The following is a 20882-nucleotide window of genomic DNA, read 5'->3' as shown; positions in this document are numbered from 1 at the left end:
AAAGTATTAATTTGTATTGTTATTCTTAGTAGAGAAACTTTTCATTCAGATTCATTTAAAATATAGTTTCCAAATTAGGTAAAATTCTACCTTATTTGATGGCAAATGATTCATTTGCCTTCTAGATTTTCTGCTTCTATAGCAGCAGCAGTAACAGACTAATATGACAACAAATCCTCCTGTTAGTACAAAACCAACGACTGCATAGATCCATAAGTTTTCAACTGTGGAGAAAAAAGTTATAATGTATTCAGTACTTTTATACTACTGAGTAATATGTCTTTGATTGTTTATTTAATTATCACATTTGTCACACTTATCACACTTACCACATTTAGGTATGTTGCAAAATTCTTTTTGCGGCTTACTATCGACATAAACGTAACACCACGGTTGTAATTCTTTATCGCCTGGATTACGGCAGTATGAATGCTTTCCAGCTAATTCGGGATAATCGGAAATCTGGAGATTGAATTCACCATGCGACCATTGCATACATGGTCTTCCACTAATGCTTGTCTTCACAATACCACGATAAGACTTTCCGCTTCCCCAGTAACAGTAGTCATCTACAAAAAGATGAAACAACGCTTTACAATACAATAATGTAGCTTTATTATTTAAGGAGCTGTTAAAGGAGTTTAATACGTACTTTCCTGTACATTGTTTCCTGAGGAAATTCCAAGACTTAAACAATCACGAGCCTCGGGGCTATCTTCCATTGGTAAATCAGAACAATCAACTAAAGGCACTTGATGTCCAATCAGTGGATGTCTTTTAGCAATTGCGTATTCTTTCTTACACAAATCATTTTCTAGCATTTCACATTCTTGCCGACAGATCCTGCGTAATTTACGATTGATCTCGTTTCTGCTAGATGACTGTGCTTCTCCATAGCTTTGATTTATTATCTTTTTGTTGGAAGCTTTCCCATCCTTATATGGATTGAATTCTGAGCCAGGACCTAATGTAGGACTACGTTTTCTGGGAATACCATGAACTCCTGTAATATCATCTGCATCATCCCCATCACCTGCGTCTCTTGACAAATCACCCTGATTCGAATTCAGAAAATGAAATAAACTTGCGCTAGCTTCAGAATTTTTAAGTTTAAGAATACTGGCAGGGTCACGACATATTGGGAATGCAGAGTAACATAATGATGGTTTTGCATAACCTTCGCAATTCGACGAGACCTCACTGAAACATAAACAAAAATTTATTTTGTTTTAGTATGATGAAATCACAATCATATACAATTCACTTACTTTGAGTATTTAATAACACCAAAAGCTTTCATTAGCTTATCATCAAGCAGCTCTTGGGTCATTGGATACGGAATATAAACAGATTGATTTCCTAAAAATTGTGCACATGTTTTCCCTACATACACCTAAAAGAATGAATTAAAACTTTAATACAGGATTTATAACTTAATGACCAATTTAAGACTTTACGATTGCTTACGTACCTCGCATTTTCCTTCATGATTGTCTTTTCTCCCAGGAGATAACTGCATATTGACGTTTCTAAGGCCGCCGATTGTATGAACGTCGATAGTACTAGATTGAGAACTAGTTGGTTGTGGACTTGGTGATAATATACTAAATGGATTTGTTGATGCCAAATGAGAGATGTGAGGAGTTGACATTCCAGTTCCTGAGAGATCTAATCCATCTCCAGGTCCAATGCTGTTAATAATACAAAAAAAAAGCGTTTATTTCAATATATTCATTGAATAATATAGAAATTTATAGAGTAAATTTGGTAGGTTAAAAGTACAAAACGTTTTGCTTTATTATTTTAGAGAATGATATATTTCTATCATAATAGAAGCATATACAGATTCATTTGCTGTGCAAAGTAAAAATATCAATTTGTTATTTCATTGCGTGAACATTTTATGTCATGATTTTTAGAAAGATACATGATTATTTTCTCCAAAACATAACCTTCAAGCACAAAACAAACACAACTATTAACAGATAGAATGTCCTGATTCATGAAATAAAATGTTTTAAAATAAAAACAAAGTAACACAAATTTATATTTACGGTTCTTTATTTAACGTATATTAGTTACATTCTTGTATGTTTACTGTCGTACAAAATTCGCGGCAGTTTTTATAACCTCACTGAAAAAAACAAACAATGATCACCTTGCTTCTGTAACATTTGTAACATTTTTGACACTATGTATGGCACGTACAAAAATACGAGTATTTTGTAACAATACTAGGTACAAGAGTAGCTTCATATTTATAAATTATCTTTAAAAATTTTAACAGAAAAATCTTATGTCATTTAACACCACACCCGGCGTCCATTTGTAAACTGACGCTAATCGCAGTTTTTGGGCGGTGAAATAAAGAATCACCACTTAAAAAAAAAATAGTAGCTGTTTAAAGTAGATACGTGATAACAATTTATGATAACATACGTTTGATACAATAACAATGATTATTTGACATTTTTCAAATTTAAAGTATTTAACTTAAAATTTCTCTTAAACATTAGAGATTTCTTTAAAAGTATATAAACATTCTAAAATACCTTTCTTTTTCGTATAATAGTCGATATCATTAATTATCAAATATAAATTTAAAAACAGTATCGTTTATCATTTATTAATCTAAAATGATATTTACTGAAAGGCATCATACTGTATAATAAATAAGTGTTACGTAAATTTAATATTTACCCTTCAATAAAATCGCCACCACCAATCATGTCCGGTGAAAATCTATCATCGTCCGATGTTTGACTAATGGCATGGTCGGGATGTACAGGAACTGTAAAATAAATTATTATTTAAATTAAAAACATATTTCCTATGAAACGCATTAATACACTTAAAAATTTAATTTATATCTCACGGAGTTTTATAAATATTTCATATAGTTTCATATTGTTCTCTAAATACTTTACAACATTTGATATGTTTATTAAATATTTTTATTCATTTATGTCACGTATATCATTTCTTTAAATAACAGTTTAAAAATTGTTCATATTTTATTACAATGCCAATGCCTCTTTTTTCCTTCATAATGCATTTGTATAATTATTCATAATATTGTTCCCCATTTCCTAAATCTTTCAAAAACTTATATCACATACAGTGACGAGTAATTCTATATTATTTATTCAACAAAAATTATTTATTTCCAAAACAGTTCAATTCTTGTATTGATTCTACAGTTAGCTTTTAATTAGAGTAATTTTATGTTTCGGTAGAAACAGTTCATTATATATTTTTTCATCATTAATTCTTACGGTAAAGTCGTTTAATGATAATAAATAATAACATACTTGAAAGGTTCGAAAGTTATCTCTAAAAAACTTGAAAATTTAAAAATTGTACAGAAAAATCGCATCTGTGCTAATATCTTCGTTTATTATCGTACGTTTTTCCATCGTGACTCAAGGTCATCTTCTTTGAACACAATCAATCCTTCTCTCTTGTGTTTACGTGTGTGTCTTCTATACTTCATTTTTCTCTTCAACATTAATCCTGACCAGGAGCTTTGTTCCATATGCCTACGGGTGGGGTGGTATAGACGTCAGCCCGATAAAAATATGATACCAGCGGACCAACTGAAATTTTTCTGGTGCAACGTTCAAGGTGTTCTTCTGACGAAAGAAGGATGGACTGCTGTTCTCTTTGTATGTCTGGCACGTCGCGTGGTCCTTTTGAAAATCTCCGGGTTCGCGCGAGCCTGCATTTGCAGCTACGGTTTATTCATCCTCCTCCGCCAATGCTCGTGCCTTTGTACCGCTATAATTCTAAAAGAGTTGGGACACGATGAAAAGGGTGTACGCTGCACTCGCTAAAAATTTCCTGCCGTCGAATTTTTCGATCTCTCTGTCTCATTTTTTGCGTTTTTTTCCTTGTCCCTTTTCTCTCTTCTTTTTTTTTCTTTTTTTTTCACCCGGTGTGTACGGTTGTCTGTTTTATTTTTCCCATTGCTTTCCCTTTCTTTGTTCCTCTTTCTCCAAGGAAAAAGAGGAAAAGTAACGGTAGTTTCAACCTCGTCCTTGCATTTCGAGAAAAGGGATGAACTCTGTGATTCCTAGAGAAATTAAATGCGGCGTATGGTATAGTACCGTTGTTTCGCGTTGTAATTTCCTAGCTCCAGCTGTTCTTTCGTTTCCTTCTGTTTTCGGTTCCCTGTTTTTGCCTTTATGACTATAGAACGCTTTTTAAGTTACTTTCGTGATCATTAAGTTTTGTTGCAATTAAATTGTTGATATTTTAATTGGCACAAAATTGTTGCGCGTCTCCTCTTTGTTAATCCGCATTTAACGATAACTTATCCTTTCAAATTAATACGAAACAAACGAATAACAAAGTGAAAAATAGTCCCACACGATTATTATAAACGCCAATTTTCTTACTACATTAGAACGATCGGAAAAGTTGGTTTTCAGTGAAAGATGTTTAAAGATGGAAATTTGCATTTTCACTGTTACAATTGTAATAATAAAATAATGTTATTCCAATAATATTTAAGCGCATGGTCAAGCAGAAAATGAACGATATACCGGATCAAATTTCAAGAACGAGAGATCCATCGAAAAACTCTCTCCCATTACTACAGATGAACAGGAACTTCAGCTCCTTTCTTCTCTTTTCTTCTCTACAAGTACGATTAAATCGAATTCGTCTTCCTTTTATCGTGAAATCGATGATTTTGCTTAATGAGTAGCGTTCAAACAACGTCGCCGGAAAACTTTTCGAAATGTCCACAACAAGCTAGTGGAGAGAGGTCCTCCTGCCTCGTTGGAGGGTAGATTCAGATTTCCGATATTATTTACCTTGCACCAGCCCAGAGAACCTTGCGAACAAACACAGAGGGTGTCTCTCCCTCAGGACCGATTTACGTATAACAAACTACCAACGATTACCAAGCGAAATTACTTTTCGTACTCGGAAAGATTCTCGATTCTGTTCATCGTTTAATGTGGCGAAATTTTGTGGTGTAATCGCGAGAATATATCGGGTTTCGACTGAAAATTGCTTCTATTCTATCGAATCGCATATATTATTTCCATATATACAGCGTGTTTGGTAATTGGTGGTACAAGCGGAAAGGGGGTGTTTCTACGCGAAAAAAGAAGTCGAAAATATAGAATAAAAATTTTTCGTTTGAGGCTTTCTTTTCGAGAAAATCGACTTTGAATTTTCGCTCGGTACGCGTGCACTTTATCACGTCTCGTTATAACGGATCTCACTGTAGATTGTTGTCTCGATTGACGTTACTTTTTAATTTTAAAAATTTTTAAATTTTCAAATTTTCAAATTTCCAAATTTTCAAATTTTCAAATTTTCAAATTTTCAAATTTTTAAATTTTCAAATTTTTAAATTTTTAAATTTTCAAATTTTTAAATTTTCAAATTTTCAAATTTTTAAATTTGTAAATTTTTAAATTTTTAAATTTGTAAATTTTTATTCTATATTTTCGACTTCTTTTTTCGCGTAGAATCACCCCCTTTCCGCTTGTACCATCAGTTACCAACCACCCTGTATAATCGAAATATTTAATAATATTTGAAATATTTATTCCATATTAATAGGTAAAGTATCATATTTATTAGTTACTTTATTATTTGATATTATATTCAAGAATTATAGAAGAAGTATTTACTTATTAAAAATGGTTGATTTTACATTTGAAACGTATCATAGTAATGAATTACAGATTTTTCTGCAGTGTTTTATTATTTTCTTATAAGCGATATAAAGTGTCTTGTAGATCCATAATCTTTACGCTCTTTTCACTTTAGATTATCATCGTCGTGTAAAATAACGAGAGGATATAACGAATATTGTTCGAGAGAAGAGGTTGCTGACATTTCAACGTTCATTAAATTTTCATAAAATAGATATTAAACCATGTACTGTATTAACGACATGTCAAAATTAAAAATCATATAATTTCGATGTCGTGATTAACGTAGATATCAGGTGGTATTAAAACTTTCAAACAGGTTCATTTACATATTCATAAAATTCTCGTTCAATATTTAAATTCTGTTCATTATTTAAGAAGAGAAGACCGAAATGTTACACAATTTTATTTCAAAATGTTGCAACGAGAATATTATCGAATTATTTGAAGGTAATAATAAAATACGATGTAAATGGAAAATAGACGTATTCAAATGTTCCTATTATTTAAGAAAATAAAATATTCTGAATATAAATGAATCCACTCGAACGGATTGAAAGTACAATGGAAACATGTAAAATAAACGACAAATACACGATGAAAATAGGAAATTATTAAAATATTTCACGATTCATTGTCTAAATCAATACCACGCTGTACGTAATACATATTTTATTTCAACAGCAAAAATGCAAAAACTACACGAAAATTGGCCAGGTATTTTCGTTCTTTTAATTGTCGTTCATTATTTGAAAAACACGCTACGTAGAACAGAATTTAATTTTGTCATTACAATGAGGTAAAAAATGTTAACAAAATATCCGTCGTTAAATTCGACGCAGACATATTAAAATGCCCAATGGTCAAATATCCTGCTAATAAAAACTCTACGTTACGTAATTCCGCTTTCAGGGAATTACGACGTAATAATTCAACTTTAAACACGATAAATAAAATACACGAAACGGATGGAAAATAGATTTATTAAAATATCCTACAATTCTCTCTGTTTAAGGAGAGGAGCGTGCTGCATCCGCGTAATTCCATTCGTAATTGCGACCACCTTTTCATCGTGGAAATATTTGTGCACCGGTGGAAAACGTAATAAAGCCGAACTGGATACGAGGATGTGCATAAAAAAGATAAAAAAAAAAGAGGATAAAAGTAAAACAGAGAAAAAGTGAGGAAAAATCGAAATCGCGGGCCGCAGGTTGCTTTATGATCGTACAGTGGGATTTTTATGTAGCTTCGCAACGGTAACAAACAGTAGCTCCCCGCATTGATTCTGTTTTGATTTCAATTATCTTTCATTACACGGACCGCATTGTATGATTTCCGGCCGCGAATTTGATACGCGATGCAACTCGAGCTTCCGGTCGCGCTCCATTCGATTTATCACGGCTTCGACAATGCGCGGCCATCATCGCGATGTTTCCATCGCGTTTCTCGTCTTTTTTTTTAAATTCTCGCTTTTTGTTTTTCACTCTTCGATCGAAATTGAAGAGGTTGCCGTGCGTACAGGGAGGGAGCGAACCTCGATGGAATGCGAATCGCGTGTAATTCGATGGATTTAGAGGGGATTTGTTGGAGTTTTAGAATAGAGTAATGGCCGTTTTGCGAGTTTGCAATAAGCATCCGTTTGACTGAATTGCGTTCATCTATGAGTGTTCTATAGAGCAGATCGGATACTCGATCAGAGTAATTAGGATGAACCGTTGTTTTCTTTATCATTCTGGTGGTAATGTACGGTAAAACGACACATACTTCGCGATTTTGAAACGGCGAATGATTTACGCGAATTAAAATTTGTTTCTAAAAATTTAGAATAATCGATTTAACTGACGGGAGTCTGATAAATATTTATATCTGTGATACAAGATTTCTGATATACAAATTTTCCCAAATCTTACGAGACTCCGTGTCTTCTTAAACTTTTCACGAGGAAAAATCCACTTTTGGAAATGCCTAAAAATTCTAAAGAATTTAAAGATCTCCTCCAAGGTTTCCATTTCCTCCGACGTTCTACGTTAGTTTTATTTAAAAGTTGTACGACCGAGAAAAACTAGAATTTCCCAGAAATTAACAGAGGATCTCGTAAGAGAAGTGCAGAGGCGCGTGAAATATATTGTTGAAAGAACGAATTTTAAAATGACCGTTGAAGCGTCGAAATTATTTAGGAATAAACATCGAGGTGAATGGAAGGCCACGGAGTTGTAGGAAGAGCAAGCTCCAGATGCGAGTGGAACGCGGGGGAGGAGTTATTAATGACGCCAAGTTGTCTTATCTTTTTCCACTTCCTGTTCGAGATACATAATACGTGGGTCGGACACGTAACCGCTGCTGCATCTCTGTAACATAGTGCATTCGACTTTGGTTGGTACGATCGCGTGCTGCGACTCGTTTCCATCGATAAGAATTCCCTTCACATCGCGATACTTATCGGAGACATCGTCGAAATATTTGCATCGGAATATTTGTTCTTGTATATACATATTTGCATGATAAATTTATATATAAATAATATATATTTATTTAAATATCCGTAATTATAGTATAACAGATATATTATACTTTTATGCTTCGTAGTAAAACTTGAAACAGTTTTCGAAAATAAACGTTTATTTTTCATTTACTAGGCTGTTGAATATAGCTTGATAATAAAAGTTAGGCTTTAAATGTTAGGGAAACATAGTTTTCGAAAATAAACGTTTATTTTTCATTTACTAGGCTGTTGAATATAGCTTGATAATAAAGTAATTATCAAGTATTAATTAGTAAGTAATTGATAATAAGTAAGTAATTATCAAGTCACATAATGAATGGCTATCGATTTGAAAATATTCATGATATTATCGTTATATGAAAATCACGATCTTTGAATGTCTTTGTTTTGTCGAAGCTAGAACATAATCTTAAGGAAGATATTGGAGAAAATTGATATTTTCGAAACTTTTGCACATTGTCGAATGGGCAAAATTCTGTCTTTTGTTCTTAATACGTAAACTTGACGAATTACATAATTAGGTTGTCCGAAAAGTTTCCTTCGTTTCATAAGGTGATAATAAATGAACAAGAATTTCTGTTTTATATTATTTTATTGAATCAGGTACGATCCATTTCGTGCATAATTCAATAAACTAATATAAAACAAGAAACATTGCGCGTCTATTATTTCCTTATAAAACGAAAGAAACTTTTCGGGCAACCTAATAAAACTACAGCGCAAAGGATTAAATCGTATTTTGAACATATTAACCGAAGATGAGAAGCGAATTTCTCATTCGAATTGTCAATCTCTCAAAAGACCTACCAAGTAAGAACCGCCTCTTTCTCATTTTTCTTCGAAATAAATTACATCGTATTAACATTTGCAAGTACTGCGAATCAACCGCGAATAAAATCGATCTGTCAGTGTTAATTTTGAATTCCATCGATATAAAAATTGTTGTTGGGTACAGGATGATCCGATTAATAAAATTTCTTCCATTTTGAAGTCATCGTGTCTGAATTATCGAGTGAATAAAAAAGATCATAGAGGATAAAATTGCTCCGTACGAATGTACGAAGAACCTGTAATTCTTTCCCTCGAAAAGGCTAAACGAACGCCCCTGCCGATAAGAATAATAAGTTAGCGTAGGTCTCGATAGAATCTTGCCAACTCGCAAATTCTCACCGGCGTCTTTTACGACGGTACAAATTACGGTTTTCGGGTGGTTGCCGGCGAAGATATCGCGGATCGTCGGAAAAAGTGCCGAAGAAGGGGCAGAAAAATATTCGGCCGGTCGCGATGATGAAATAAGCCATTAAGTCACCCTGGGCACCGGGTGTAATATCAAGGGAAGGAACGTAATCTCGTCTAATGTCGGGCAATGAAACGTAATAGCATAATGTATCACCGCGTATCGCGCGAGTACTCGCCGCGTATACACGCCGTTCCAGCGAAATTATATGCAAAGTGTCGGGTTTCGGTATAGTTCGCCCTTTCTCAATTCTAATTAGTTTTTCTCGAGAGGCCCGCGCTTTTAGCGTGGGTAGCCCGGAAAACACGCCAGGCAATCGGGTTAGTTCCTGTTTCGAATTAATTATTCCGCGGGACGATGACGTTTCCGGAATCTATTTTTGCAACAATACGGATAGCTACACGTGTTTCTTCTTGAATCTTTTCAGCAGAATTTTAATTAACCCTTTGCCGACTACCGCCGCATATATGCGTTCTGCGTATGCTATCAATTTGGCCGAGCAATTGATATACGCGTTTGGCGAAAACAATTGATGGAACCAAAAGACTCATATGTGTGTCATTTTATTTATCCTGTGGAGAATCTGTGCATGTACATATGTCTAGAATTTAACACTTTACCGACTGCTAGCGGTTCAGTAGTATACGCACGTCCGACCGGCAGCTCAGGCGCAGATTCTCTCTGGCGCCAGCTCTCTTTCGATTTAGACTCTCCAATACCATTCTTTTCGTTCATCGCGAACGGTAAGTTTTTCAAATTGGTATGAAACTGTGGGAGCTTACAAAGCAACGCAACTGGCGCAACTGAGCAAGGTACCTTAATACTAAATAACAAATTACTGCTCAAATAATGAGAAAGATTGTCAGTGACAAAAAGCCGATTAATGGGCTATCGGTCGGTAAGCATTGGCGACAAAATAGCGATTAATCGGCTATCGGTCGGTAAAGTGTTAACATCTATGAATGAAAAGCACGCCTAAGCAGAAATGTGTGCTGACAGTTGTAAATAACAATCGCAGCAGCACCTCGGCCTCACGGAGCAGTTGACCTCGAATGGTCCCGTCCTCAAAGGGTTAATGTCGGTATTAACAACATTTAAAGTATAAAGTTCGTGCGAAATGAAAATCAGTTGGTCATTTTGTTCCGTAGCTATACGATTAGTGATGGGATCAAGTTCGATATTTATTTATAAATCCGAATAAAATGCAAATGCAAGTTTCGAATACTTATTACTTACACGTTATGAGGAATAATGTTTCATTCCTTATACCTGCCAAGTATTTCATGGAATGAAATTGAAACTAAGAGTACTCGTTCTGAGATGCAAAACCAACTTGCGCATATCGAACAATTGGTTCGAACACGATGAACAAAGCTTTATGTGTTACGAGTAGATGGTGAATATTTATACAAATTCATATTTTTATGAATAGAATTAAAAATTTAGGTAAATTCTAACGAGTACAATACTTTCGATATTTTATATACTTCTCTCATATTGTGTGCCTTCTATGAATTGTTTTACCCTTCAATTTCCTATAAATACATAAAAATCTAAAATCTAATCACGAGTTCGATACGGATTTATAGGAACGTTCCTCGGCTGTAATTGTTCTCATCCTTCAAAAAGATTCGTCCTTCTAAAACGCGCGACGTATAAAAGATTCCGAGCAAATACGTCGTCCACCTCCCAAGGAGAACCCCGAAGACGTGCCCCATCTGTTTTAAAGCTACGGACCAATATCTCTATCGTCGTTCAACGCGCATCGATTAGACTTGCGAGGCGTCGCATCGCGTCGTTTCGAGGATATTTCAAAGCCAAAAGCCCGAGCAAGTCGATTCTGGTGTACGGTGTGCACCAGAGATGGAGAAGGGTGCAAGAAACGCGGCTGGAAGCCACGTTTGTCTTTGATAATCAACGACCGCCTCATCCATCTTGGTCAAAGGGTCAACACTTTTCCGTGCGCGACACCCGCGACCAGTCACTCCAACGAATGCATTATTCATGAGGCTGGCGTGGTAAGTGTTGTCCGAAATTCAATTCAGTAGCCCACGAAGGCGGCAGTGTACGTGATTTGCCTTCGGCTGGTTTCAGGATCTTCGTCCTTGTTTCCCTTTCTTATGCTTGGTCGCCCTTGCCTTTCCTTTTTCTTTCTCTTCTTATTATTCTTCTTGCACTTGTTTTTCTTAGTCCTCCCTTTTTCTTATTTCTCCTCTTGTTCCTCCACTTGCTTCGATGTTATTCGACTAATCGACCAGCGATATCGGAGATGAAATTGTTATCGAGCATAGTGCATACAAAATTAAGCCGGGACTCTTGTTTTCTTTCGATTTTTTTCCTGTCTTCCTCGCCTTCTATCCTTTTTCATTTGGTTTTTTCCTTGCCCGTTTTAATTGGAAGTCTCGCGGCTGACCAAAACAGCCGAGGACAGAAGTTGTTGAATATTGGAAGCGACGATTGCTATATCAAGTGCGCGACATGAAACGACTTTCGAGATCTGAATCGTATCGGGTGTCTGAGGAATCTTGGCTGCCGATCGAGATTTCTGTGGATGGCTCGTGTGACGTTTTGTTCAAATGTTTACAGTTTTTAGCGCTTTTTGCTGATCGTATGAAACGCGACGAGGACGCGGTCAGGCGGTGAAAATGAAAATTCGTTTCAAGCGACTCGAGGCATGCTACCTCGTATCGAGGTATGTACCTCGGTCTGGAACAACGCTATTTGCATGAAGCATAATAACTACAATTTGTTGAATTAGAATTACTGGATTGATACGGCATTACCGATTGAAGATGGTAAATCGTTATCGTTGTATTTAAAAAAATGTAATCAAGGGAAAATCAAACGTTCGATCATCAGGAAATAAATGACGACTAACGTGATTAATAACAGTTTGAACGATCCTACAAAAATCGAAAACAAAAGCAGTGAGTAGTCTCGAGAGCTGGTCATGCGAAATTAATGTACCAAATATGGTTAGAATAATCAGTGCACTATTAAAAGGCAGTGCATTAACGTTGTAATTAATTTGCATCAGTAATGCACGCAATATCGTATACGCGTTTGCATATGAGGGTTCTAGAATCATCGAAATTTCATCGAGGATTCACGAAAAGCAGACGCAGATGGCGCGTGATTCTGGTTAAAAATGCAGCTCAGAAAGGACGATCAGCGTGGCCAGCCCCCGGTACATCTAATTTCCCCGTAATTTCGCTAATGGCTCCAGTAGTTCCATGATATAATGCCATTAACTACGCTATTAAATCGCTTTTATCGCGTCGTATCGGTATTCCATTAATATTAATGGTCGCACTGCCTCGTGATCAGCGACGTTTCCGCTTGAAATCAGCACCGCGCATCATTCAGATTCCACCCTTTGAGCAACAGTATTCGAACAAAAAGATGGTCTTTGGTATTTCATTTTGTTAGGGAGCACGAGACGTTGATCCTTTATCGTTATCGAGTGAATATTATTAGTGACAATTACATGTTACCGATTATCAGTATCAATAGATTTTGTTTCATAATTGGAACATTTTTGATAATAAAGCAAATGATTGTCTCAAGCAACAACTTGTTTTGTACTATTAGATCGTCGGAAAAGTTTCTTTCGTTTTATGAGGAAATAATAGACGCACAACGCTTTTTCTTTTATATTATTTTCTCGAATTACGTACGATCCATTTTATTCTGTTGAGATGAACACCGCGACATTTCACAGACTTGGTTTCACGTTTGTATACGAAGTTACTGTTGTAAAAATTATGTTTGCGAAAGAAAGACACTTTCTGGGCAACTTAATACATTCTAATAGAAACAAAAATACACATGTGGAATTTTTAAATAAATAGTAATCCTGGCAGTTAATAACCCTGACAGTTGATGTGACTTTAAATAATAGAGCAACGACAACAACAAAAAGTATTTTATTCAACTTGTCACTTGTCAATTTACTAATATTATTAGTTAGTAAACTATTATGCGAAACAATGGATTAATTCAATGACAGTCAACTTTCTGATTCCCTGTACGTATCAAATTTCATGTTAAGAATCCTATTCAACTTGTCAACATCTCTTCACTCAGACTTATCCCAAAAATACGATATTGAATAAAAATGTATGGAATAATTAAAATGAACAAAATTTAAGACAGAGGCCGGAAACTTATGGTAATTGAAGTAAAGCCGTGAGGGAAATTAGCCGCGAAAATATAACGCGGCAGACGTGTATGCCAGCCTTACTGCTTACCAGGCAGACAAGAATCTGTACCCCCGAAAAATAATCCTTCCCTGGTCGGTCGTATTAAGCTAGATTACGGTTTAAAGCCCGGACGAGGAAGTTTCACCTTAATATTATTCTATGTCCGGCCAACGGCTAATCCCCATTAGCGAAATTACATGAAATTATAATAAAGCTCGGTAACGGTGTTCTGTCGTTAAGCCTCTCTCCTATTTTGATGGCACATCTACGCGAAAGTATCCAAGACACGCGTATGCAGATCGTACTTAATACAGTAAGCGTAGCTAATACAATATTTATGAGGGATACTGATATTGTAAATAGGATGATAGAGGAAATTTGGCAGAAGTGTTTTGAGCGTAGAAACCCGTGGGTTCAGGAAGATTATAAGGTCCTTTCGTAAATAAGACATTTTTCCTGAGAGCTTAGGCTAATTATGTATAGAGTAATTGTATACGCTTTATCGATAAAGGAATGTTCAGAGAATATGGGATAAAGAGAGGTCAAATGTAGCATGGTGAAATGAAGTTTCATATGAAATAATAATTCTTGAAAATTAACAATTATTTACAGTGACCACAAAGAGCATATTGACGTATCGTTCTATTTATTATTTATATCGAAGTAACTACTTCAAAAAAAACTCTACATCTTTATTTATGTACATCCGTGACCTGGAGATTGCTATTACGAAGAAATACACTAAATAAGGAGCGGTGCATATTATTATATCCTTGAATATACATTATGTTTTGGGTTGCAAGGTTTAACAACAAAGGAACTCATAAACAGATTTCTATTTATGTTCCCTGTAGCCTCTAGTCCAAGCTATAAGCTTAACTTTTTTGGTAATGTTCTTTTGCTGTAAATATATGAACGTGCTCCCTATCATTCAGCTTAAACTTATACATTATACTTATACCTTTAATTATTCCAATATACTTTTCTATTACAAATTCATCCACTAGTTCTTCAATCAGTCAACCTCAAGCTCAACAGTTTATTTACGTATTAATTAATTAGGTTCACGTATATTAATACTAGAACTACAGATCTATAATATATAATCAATTATTCTATATATGAATCGTTATAATTCAAATGATATTAATTGAAATAAATAGATCCAAGTAATTGCGTCACTATCTAGATAAAAATAAATATTCATTTTGACCAAAATATCTACATGTTTTTAGTAATTCTAGAAAAAAGAAGATCTGAAATTCGTCGTTTTTACAGCTTTGGTTAGTTTTAGTGCTAGATTTTGTATCATTTGGTGACACTTTTTGTAAACTTTTATATAACTACAAATTACTACTATTGCATGCCAATTTGACCAAAAAAATGCTTGATTGGAAAATAAGTGTACGTGACGAAACTTCTTGTAGCCACTGTATATTTGCTCATTTCTCCGCCGATAATTTTATTAGCATGTTAGACTGTTAATATGTTAGACAAATCAGAGACGGCCAGTAACCTGTAAATTAGTACATAAGTACAGAATTCTTTGAATTCTGGAAAATTATAAAGATAATTTAAAATTTGTGAAAAGACGAAGATACATTTTCTTCAAGCTCCTGCTTCTAAATTTGTATTTTCACCAATAGATTGCGGACATTTATGCAAATAAACATTTTTTTCTGGTCATAATTAAAAAATTGGAACTTCACTAGAGATCTCTCTCACCTGTTAAATATTATAACGAATGCACTACGTTAGATATTTTACATATCTTCGCACGTTATCCGCATCTGGTGTATTTTTGCATCTTCAAAGTTTCCATAAATGCATGAAAATCCGCGGTATACTTACCAATAATATCTTTTCAATTTTATTTCCTCTTTTATTCTGTTTCAATAGCCATGATCTCTTCATTTTATCGCAAATGGATCGTCTCCATCGATTCTCCCCTGTGCATTAATCTCCCTGTCTGGCTCGCCTTGACGTTGGCATCTATTTTTTGGATTTTCAATTTTCCTGAACGTCGATGGCACGTCGCAGTTGCGGTTTAGCCAGGAGAATTGACCGGACGGCGTTTGAACGGTTCCGCGACCACGAATATTTACCCTCGCCTCGAATTCACCGGTGAAACTTCGTCGTTTGACGACTTTATTTCCATTCCGACAAATAATTCCGAAATTTTTCGTTCGTTTCGATGAGGCAACAGTCTGCTAACGAACGATAAGGATCGATGCTCGGCTGTTTCATTAAATCGTTCGGGTTTTATTGGAAAGAATCAATGATACACCGATCTCTCGATTTTATTCTCCTCTCTTTCCGTTTTATTTTGTTGCATCATGATTTGTCAGAGCATCACAGAGTGTAAAAATAAAATTAAATTAAACGTTCGGGGATTTTCTTCTGCTGAAATTGGTCAAAAAGCAGTAATGCACAGACCGTAAAGTGAAACGATGTCGATAACTTTAAAACTACTTTAAGTAATTTTACAAAAGAAATGTATACGTAAAGTCGATTAATTTTTAATCACCGATAAATTGTACTTCTGAGAGAAATACATTTCTTCTTGCTTAGAAAAAAAATGGGTCAATTTAATTCTTTTAAATAGAATCAATGTTATACTATAAATTATAAATTCGTTTGGTTAATGGGAAATGATATTTTAAATAACGAATCAATACAAGATGCGCAACTGGTCGACAATTTGGAATAACTTTTCCAGTTGTATCTGAATCGGATCACCTGATAATTTTATTATTAATAAAAATTCATGCTACAAATAATAATAATATTCTTCGCTTCGATATTATTGAGGTTATTCGGTGTGTAAACAGAGAAAACACGTGGATAAATTGTAAGGTAGAAAATATATTTAAATAGAAATGTAATAAGTAAAAATACAATTTGAGCTGGTCCAGATCCGCACGCTAGCTGTGTTACCTAATAACTGAAAAACCCCGAAGCCAACGTCGCCTGTCTACTGTTTATGGCCTGACTTCGTCGCAGTCTTTTGTCTACACGCTGTCGATGGCTTCAGTGCTTGAGAAAATTAAAAAAGACCAGATGTAGAGTTTTCTTAGAAGTGGTAACCACTTCAACAGATATAATTTTTTTTACCAAATATTCAGAACTCGATATTCTACTGTATTTTCATTTTAACACGACGAATAATCATTACATTGTAACTTAACCATCACGCTCTTGTTAGGTAAACTATATTCATATTTAAAGGTACGTTCATATACATATGACGACTGGCGAGCGAAACTTTTAATCCGTCGTTGGTAGAACAGGCCGTCAGCGAAGATCATAATTCTCCTCTGGTTAATTGGAAACACTTCGGCGAAAGCCGCAGGCTAATAATCCTCGAGCTGATATTTTTCCCGGATTATCCTAGCTGCAGGCGAATAGTTCCCGGTGGAAATTGCCTCTTTAGTAACGCCATAATTCCCGTGGAATTTATAGCGGCTTCGACACCCTTGGACATCAAGTGCACTCGATTACCCATAAGTCGTGTAAAATCGAAGATTTACCGTACACTCGTGAGAGTATCTCTTCTTTGAGGTTGATCGTGAAAAATATTAGCTTTACGCCATTATTATTCATAGTTGTCGAACACAGAAGTTTTTCACGATTTTAATCTCGTGAATGATGAAATTTCAAAATGTTTCGCGTAACACACACAATATATTCATAAGAGGTTTCTACAAGTATCTGAAAACTTTTCTAAGCTATCGTACTTTGTTATTATTCCGCGTATAGCGAACAATGTAACTTATCAGTGTTAAAAGTTTCATGTAAGCCAGTGGTCTATCCAAAGGTCTTGCACATTGCTTGTTCATATTAAAACATACGCAAGGAAGTTGCAAGCACGCGATTATAACAGAGGAAACAGCTGAAGAAAATAAGAAGAGGATGAATTTCGACATCCGACATAATTCCCGTGTAGAGTTTGCACGCGACACGTATGTAATTAAATTTCATCCTCAAACTCTGCTTTACTCTTTTCCTTTTTCATTCTCTTTTCTCTGTTCTACTGGCGTGTTTCGACTTTCCAACCGCGACCAGCCGTCCAACGTCGAAAATGGCGAACACACTGCCGTTTCCGGCCGCGCATTGCAAATTCCGCTTATATTGTTGCCGCTATAAATCACGGTAATTTCGTTCCGTGTTATTAAATGAAATTAAATCACCGTTTAAACAGCCGCCGCGCGCGACGATAAATTAACGAAATTGAGCAACTGCGTCGTGACGGGAATTAGCATGGTATTATGGGTACCAAATAGCAGAGTTTCGGGTGTAGAAAACGAGGGAAAAAAGTATTCTCGATTAGAATGCAGCTAGAAACACGATGATAATTTTATCACGAAAAGATACAACCGAATGTATCATTGTGTCACTTACGAGTTGTGCTGCAACAAGTAAGACTATGAAAGTATAAATATTATATTTGTGAAGATAATAATACGAATGTTATACTTCGTAGAAAGATATCGATGGTATTTTTATCTGGTTGAAGGTTATCGATGTTGTATTTTTCGTTATCGGTATGAAAATTATCAAAATATTGTTTGCGTTGTTAATAATATTCCCGTATGATTAAATTGTTAATTGCGGATCGAAGTATGTAATTAGTAAACAGCAGCAAAGAAAATTAGAATTAGAAAAGAATTGGAAAAGAGCAGCATTAGCATTTTCCAATTATTAGTATTGTTAAGAATAATAAATAATTTAAAAATTAGAGTTTTCGTCGTTCTTTAGCATTTTAATAATTTGATATAGAAAATGAAAAAGGGAAACATATTCTGGACTCTAAATAAAATTACGATTTCATTCACGGATAACAGAAACTTCATCTAAATCTAATCTAATTAGTAAAATCAATATTCCAAAGGTGTTCAAAAATGGTCAAACTTCCTCAGATTTTCTAAATACGTTTTTTACTTTCATATTTTCTAGTTTCTGTAGCTATCGGTAGCGGTAAGTCGATTCTCTACTCGATCGTAAAAAGATCGCGATTTCCACGAAGCTTGTACGAAACTCACGTTCGAACTTTCTTAGCCGAAGGCCTCGAGAAAGTCGAAGTTGAAACGTTCGCAAGGTAAACGTTATTAAAGTGTCGAAAGTTGGTGAGAACCACTGGCATAGTAGAGGAGATGCGATCGTTTCGCCGGTGAACTCCGAGAAAAGCAGATACGTATATATTTACAGGACGATTCATAAATGTAACTCTATACTTCAGGGGATGAATATATATCTACATATATTAAAATAAGTAGAAAACATCGTACGGACGCATATATCCTATGTACCTTAGCTTTTGATTTATAGATTTATGGATGATTTCACATGTTGACTGCAATTTAAAAATAAAACAAAATTTAACAATGTATACTATTTTGCTCTGGGAGCCGCGATTGTTACATCGAAATATGCTACTCCGTATCATTTAATTTTTGCCAGATATTATATTGTATTTGCGCATCTTTCCTCCGGCAATGTTATCTAAGTCCTTGGTGTCGTTGAAAATTTGTCAAGCCACGGATATTTTGTTATTTTATTCGTTCTAAGAAATTTACTAACGAAGCGTAGGTATACTTCCAATAAATATCTTGTAACTTCTATATACATTTTCAGATCCGTTTCAAATTTTACCAATACGATCACGAGAGCCGTGTTTCGTTACACTGCTAACGAGATTTCGAAACGTTTTGTAAACCTTCGTAAACCATTGTATGTTCAGATGAGTCTCTTTTACTTATTTCGATGTGTAGATTCACCCCCGAAGCATTGACATGCATTTATGAATCACCCAGTATACATAGGTGTAGAGGAACACGGGCGTGTATCGTGAAAAGGAAGGGAATGTACCGAGATAAATGATAGCTGGCTCTTCACGTAAGCGGACTCCGATCCTAAATATCGTCGGAACCACTTGTAAGCGATGCAAAAAGAGAATCCACCGCCGCCGACATCCGATTGCCGGCAATCTGGATCCGCGTTTCTTCCTTCGCTTTGTTCCCTTCGTGCTCCATTCGTCGCAGGTTTTATTGCTTTATCGGCGCGGGAAGTGCCGGGAAAGGTTTTGCTCCAATTGCATCCGAGATATTTAATGAAGCAACGGAGTCGATTTTATGAGCTATTATACGTGTATTTATTTTCTCTCCTTCCTTTTTTTCTTTTTTTTTTTTTATTTAATTGGTAGATGTTAGAATAAAATTGCTTAATTATGATATTTTATGTAAATACATGAGATTGTAGGTTGGTGATGGTTAAAGGCAGGAAAAAGATTCGTCCAACTTTTGAAAATTTTCGTTTCGTGTACAGTATTGTTATTAGTTAACGTAAATTACCTATTAGTTGATTTATCTACTTACTTCGATAATTTCAGCTACGTGCAACCATCGTGAAATAAATTTTTAACGTTCACATGTGTTTTTCACGCGTTTTGGTGTATGAGAGGGTTATACGAAACATTTAGAATGTTTCAACGAATGTATTATGGAAGCATATGTATTTCAGAAATTGTAAGGTTAATTTGACCGCTTTTTTTTCAAGGAGATCACTTTATCCCGCTGCACGCGCTATGAGACGGTCGACATCTAATCTTAACACGTACGCTGTTACGGACACACAATTATAAGCAAAATTCGTTGTAGTGGTATAAGTACAGTTTCTTGAAAATATCTGGAAAACTAAAAGAGTCCAGGAATAGCACGCAAAGAAACAAAATTATTCTAAACGTTGACTTCTATGATGTATTAAAAAAGATCATCGAAATCATTTTGTACGTTCGTATAAGTTTATATCTATAAAATATAAAAGACGATTTTATGAATTATTTTATATATTAGATATAAAATAGTTAAAAATGAGAAAAATTGGCTTTTGAAGCGATTAGCCGTAAAAACTAATTAGATATTTTTGCGCTCTAAAGAATAATTATCCCTTTTACCCCGAAACGAAGTTCTAACGCAAGTAGTTGATTTGTCAATTCCATTGATCGCAGACAAATTAACACGGATCTCGGGTATCGAGCAACGGCCCATAGCCAGAGGGTAGCGGCAGTTCGTAACCGGACATGTTTAATAAATACAAGGCCAGTGGACGATGGTGCATAGTTTACACAGCGGGGCATTTGTACGCACCGCTGCGCGGCCCTGGGATTATCCAAAATGTCGATACGAAGCTGGCCGGCCGCACGCCATTCCAATTTATCCGTTTTGCCGGCTTCCGGCCGCGGACCAGGGCAGCCTCTGGCTCGCTGCATC

General features: G+C 35.3%; 1 protein-coding gene across 3 annotated transcripts in view; it reads right to left on the bottom strand.

Moving 5' to 3' along the window:
* LOC100749595 (tyrosine-protein kinase transmembrane receptor Ror) overlaps positions 1 to 20882 on the bottom strand; it is a 356505-nt gene that overhangs the window by 3729 nt on the left and 331894 nt on the right. For 2 of the 3 annotated variants that reach the window (XM_012386619.3, XM_003490173.4), the window contains exons 5-10: positions 2701 to 2791; positions 1472 to 1691; positions 1269 to 1393; positions 653 to 1200; positions 330 to 569; positions 91 to 224 (exon numbers count right to left, since the gene is read on the bottom strand). In XM_012386619.3, the coding sequence (XP_012242042.1) occupies positions 91 to 224; positions 330 to 569; positions 653 to 1200; positions 1269 to 1393; positions 1472 to 1691; positions 2701 to 2791 (1358 nt within the window). Of the gene's footprint in view, positions 1 to 90; positions 225 to 329; positions 570 to 652; positions 1201 to 1268; positions 1394 to 1471; positions 1692 to 2158; positions 2493 to 2700; positions 2792 to 20882 lie in introns of those variants that run through there. The other variant, XM_012386620.3, reaches the window with a different exon arrangement.

The sequence above is a fragment of the Bombus impatiens genome, unplaced genomic scaffold, assembly GCF_000188095.3.
Source record: "Bombus impatiens unplaced genomic scaffold, BIMP_2.2 scf_0406, whole genome shotgun sequence".
In the NCBI taxonomy this organism is placed as follows: Eukaryota; Metazoa; Arthropoda; class Insecta; order Hymenoptera; family Apidae; genus Bombus; species Bombus impatiens.
This window is presented reverse-complemented; position numbering and strand designations above follow the sequence as displayed.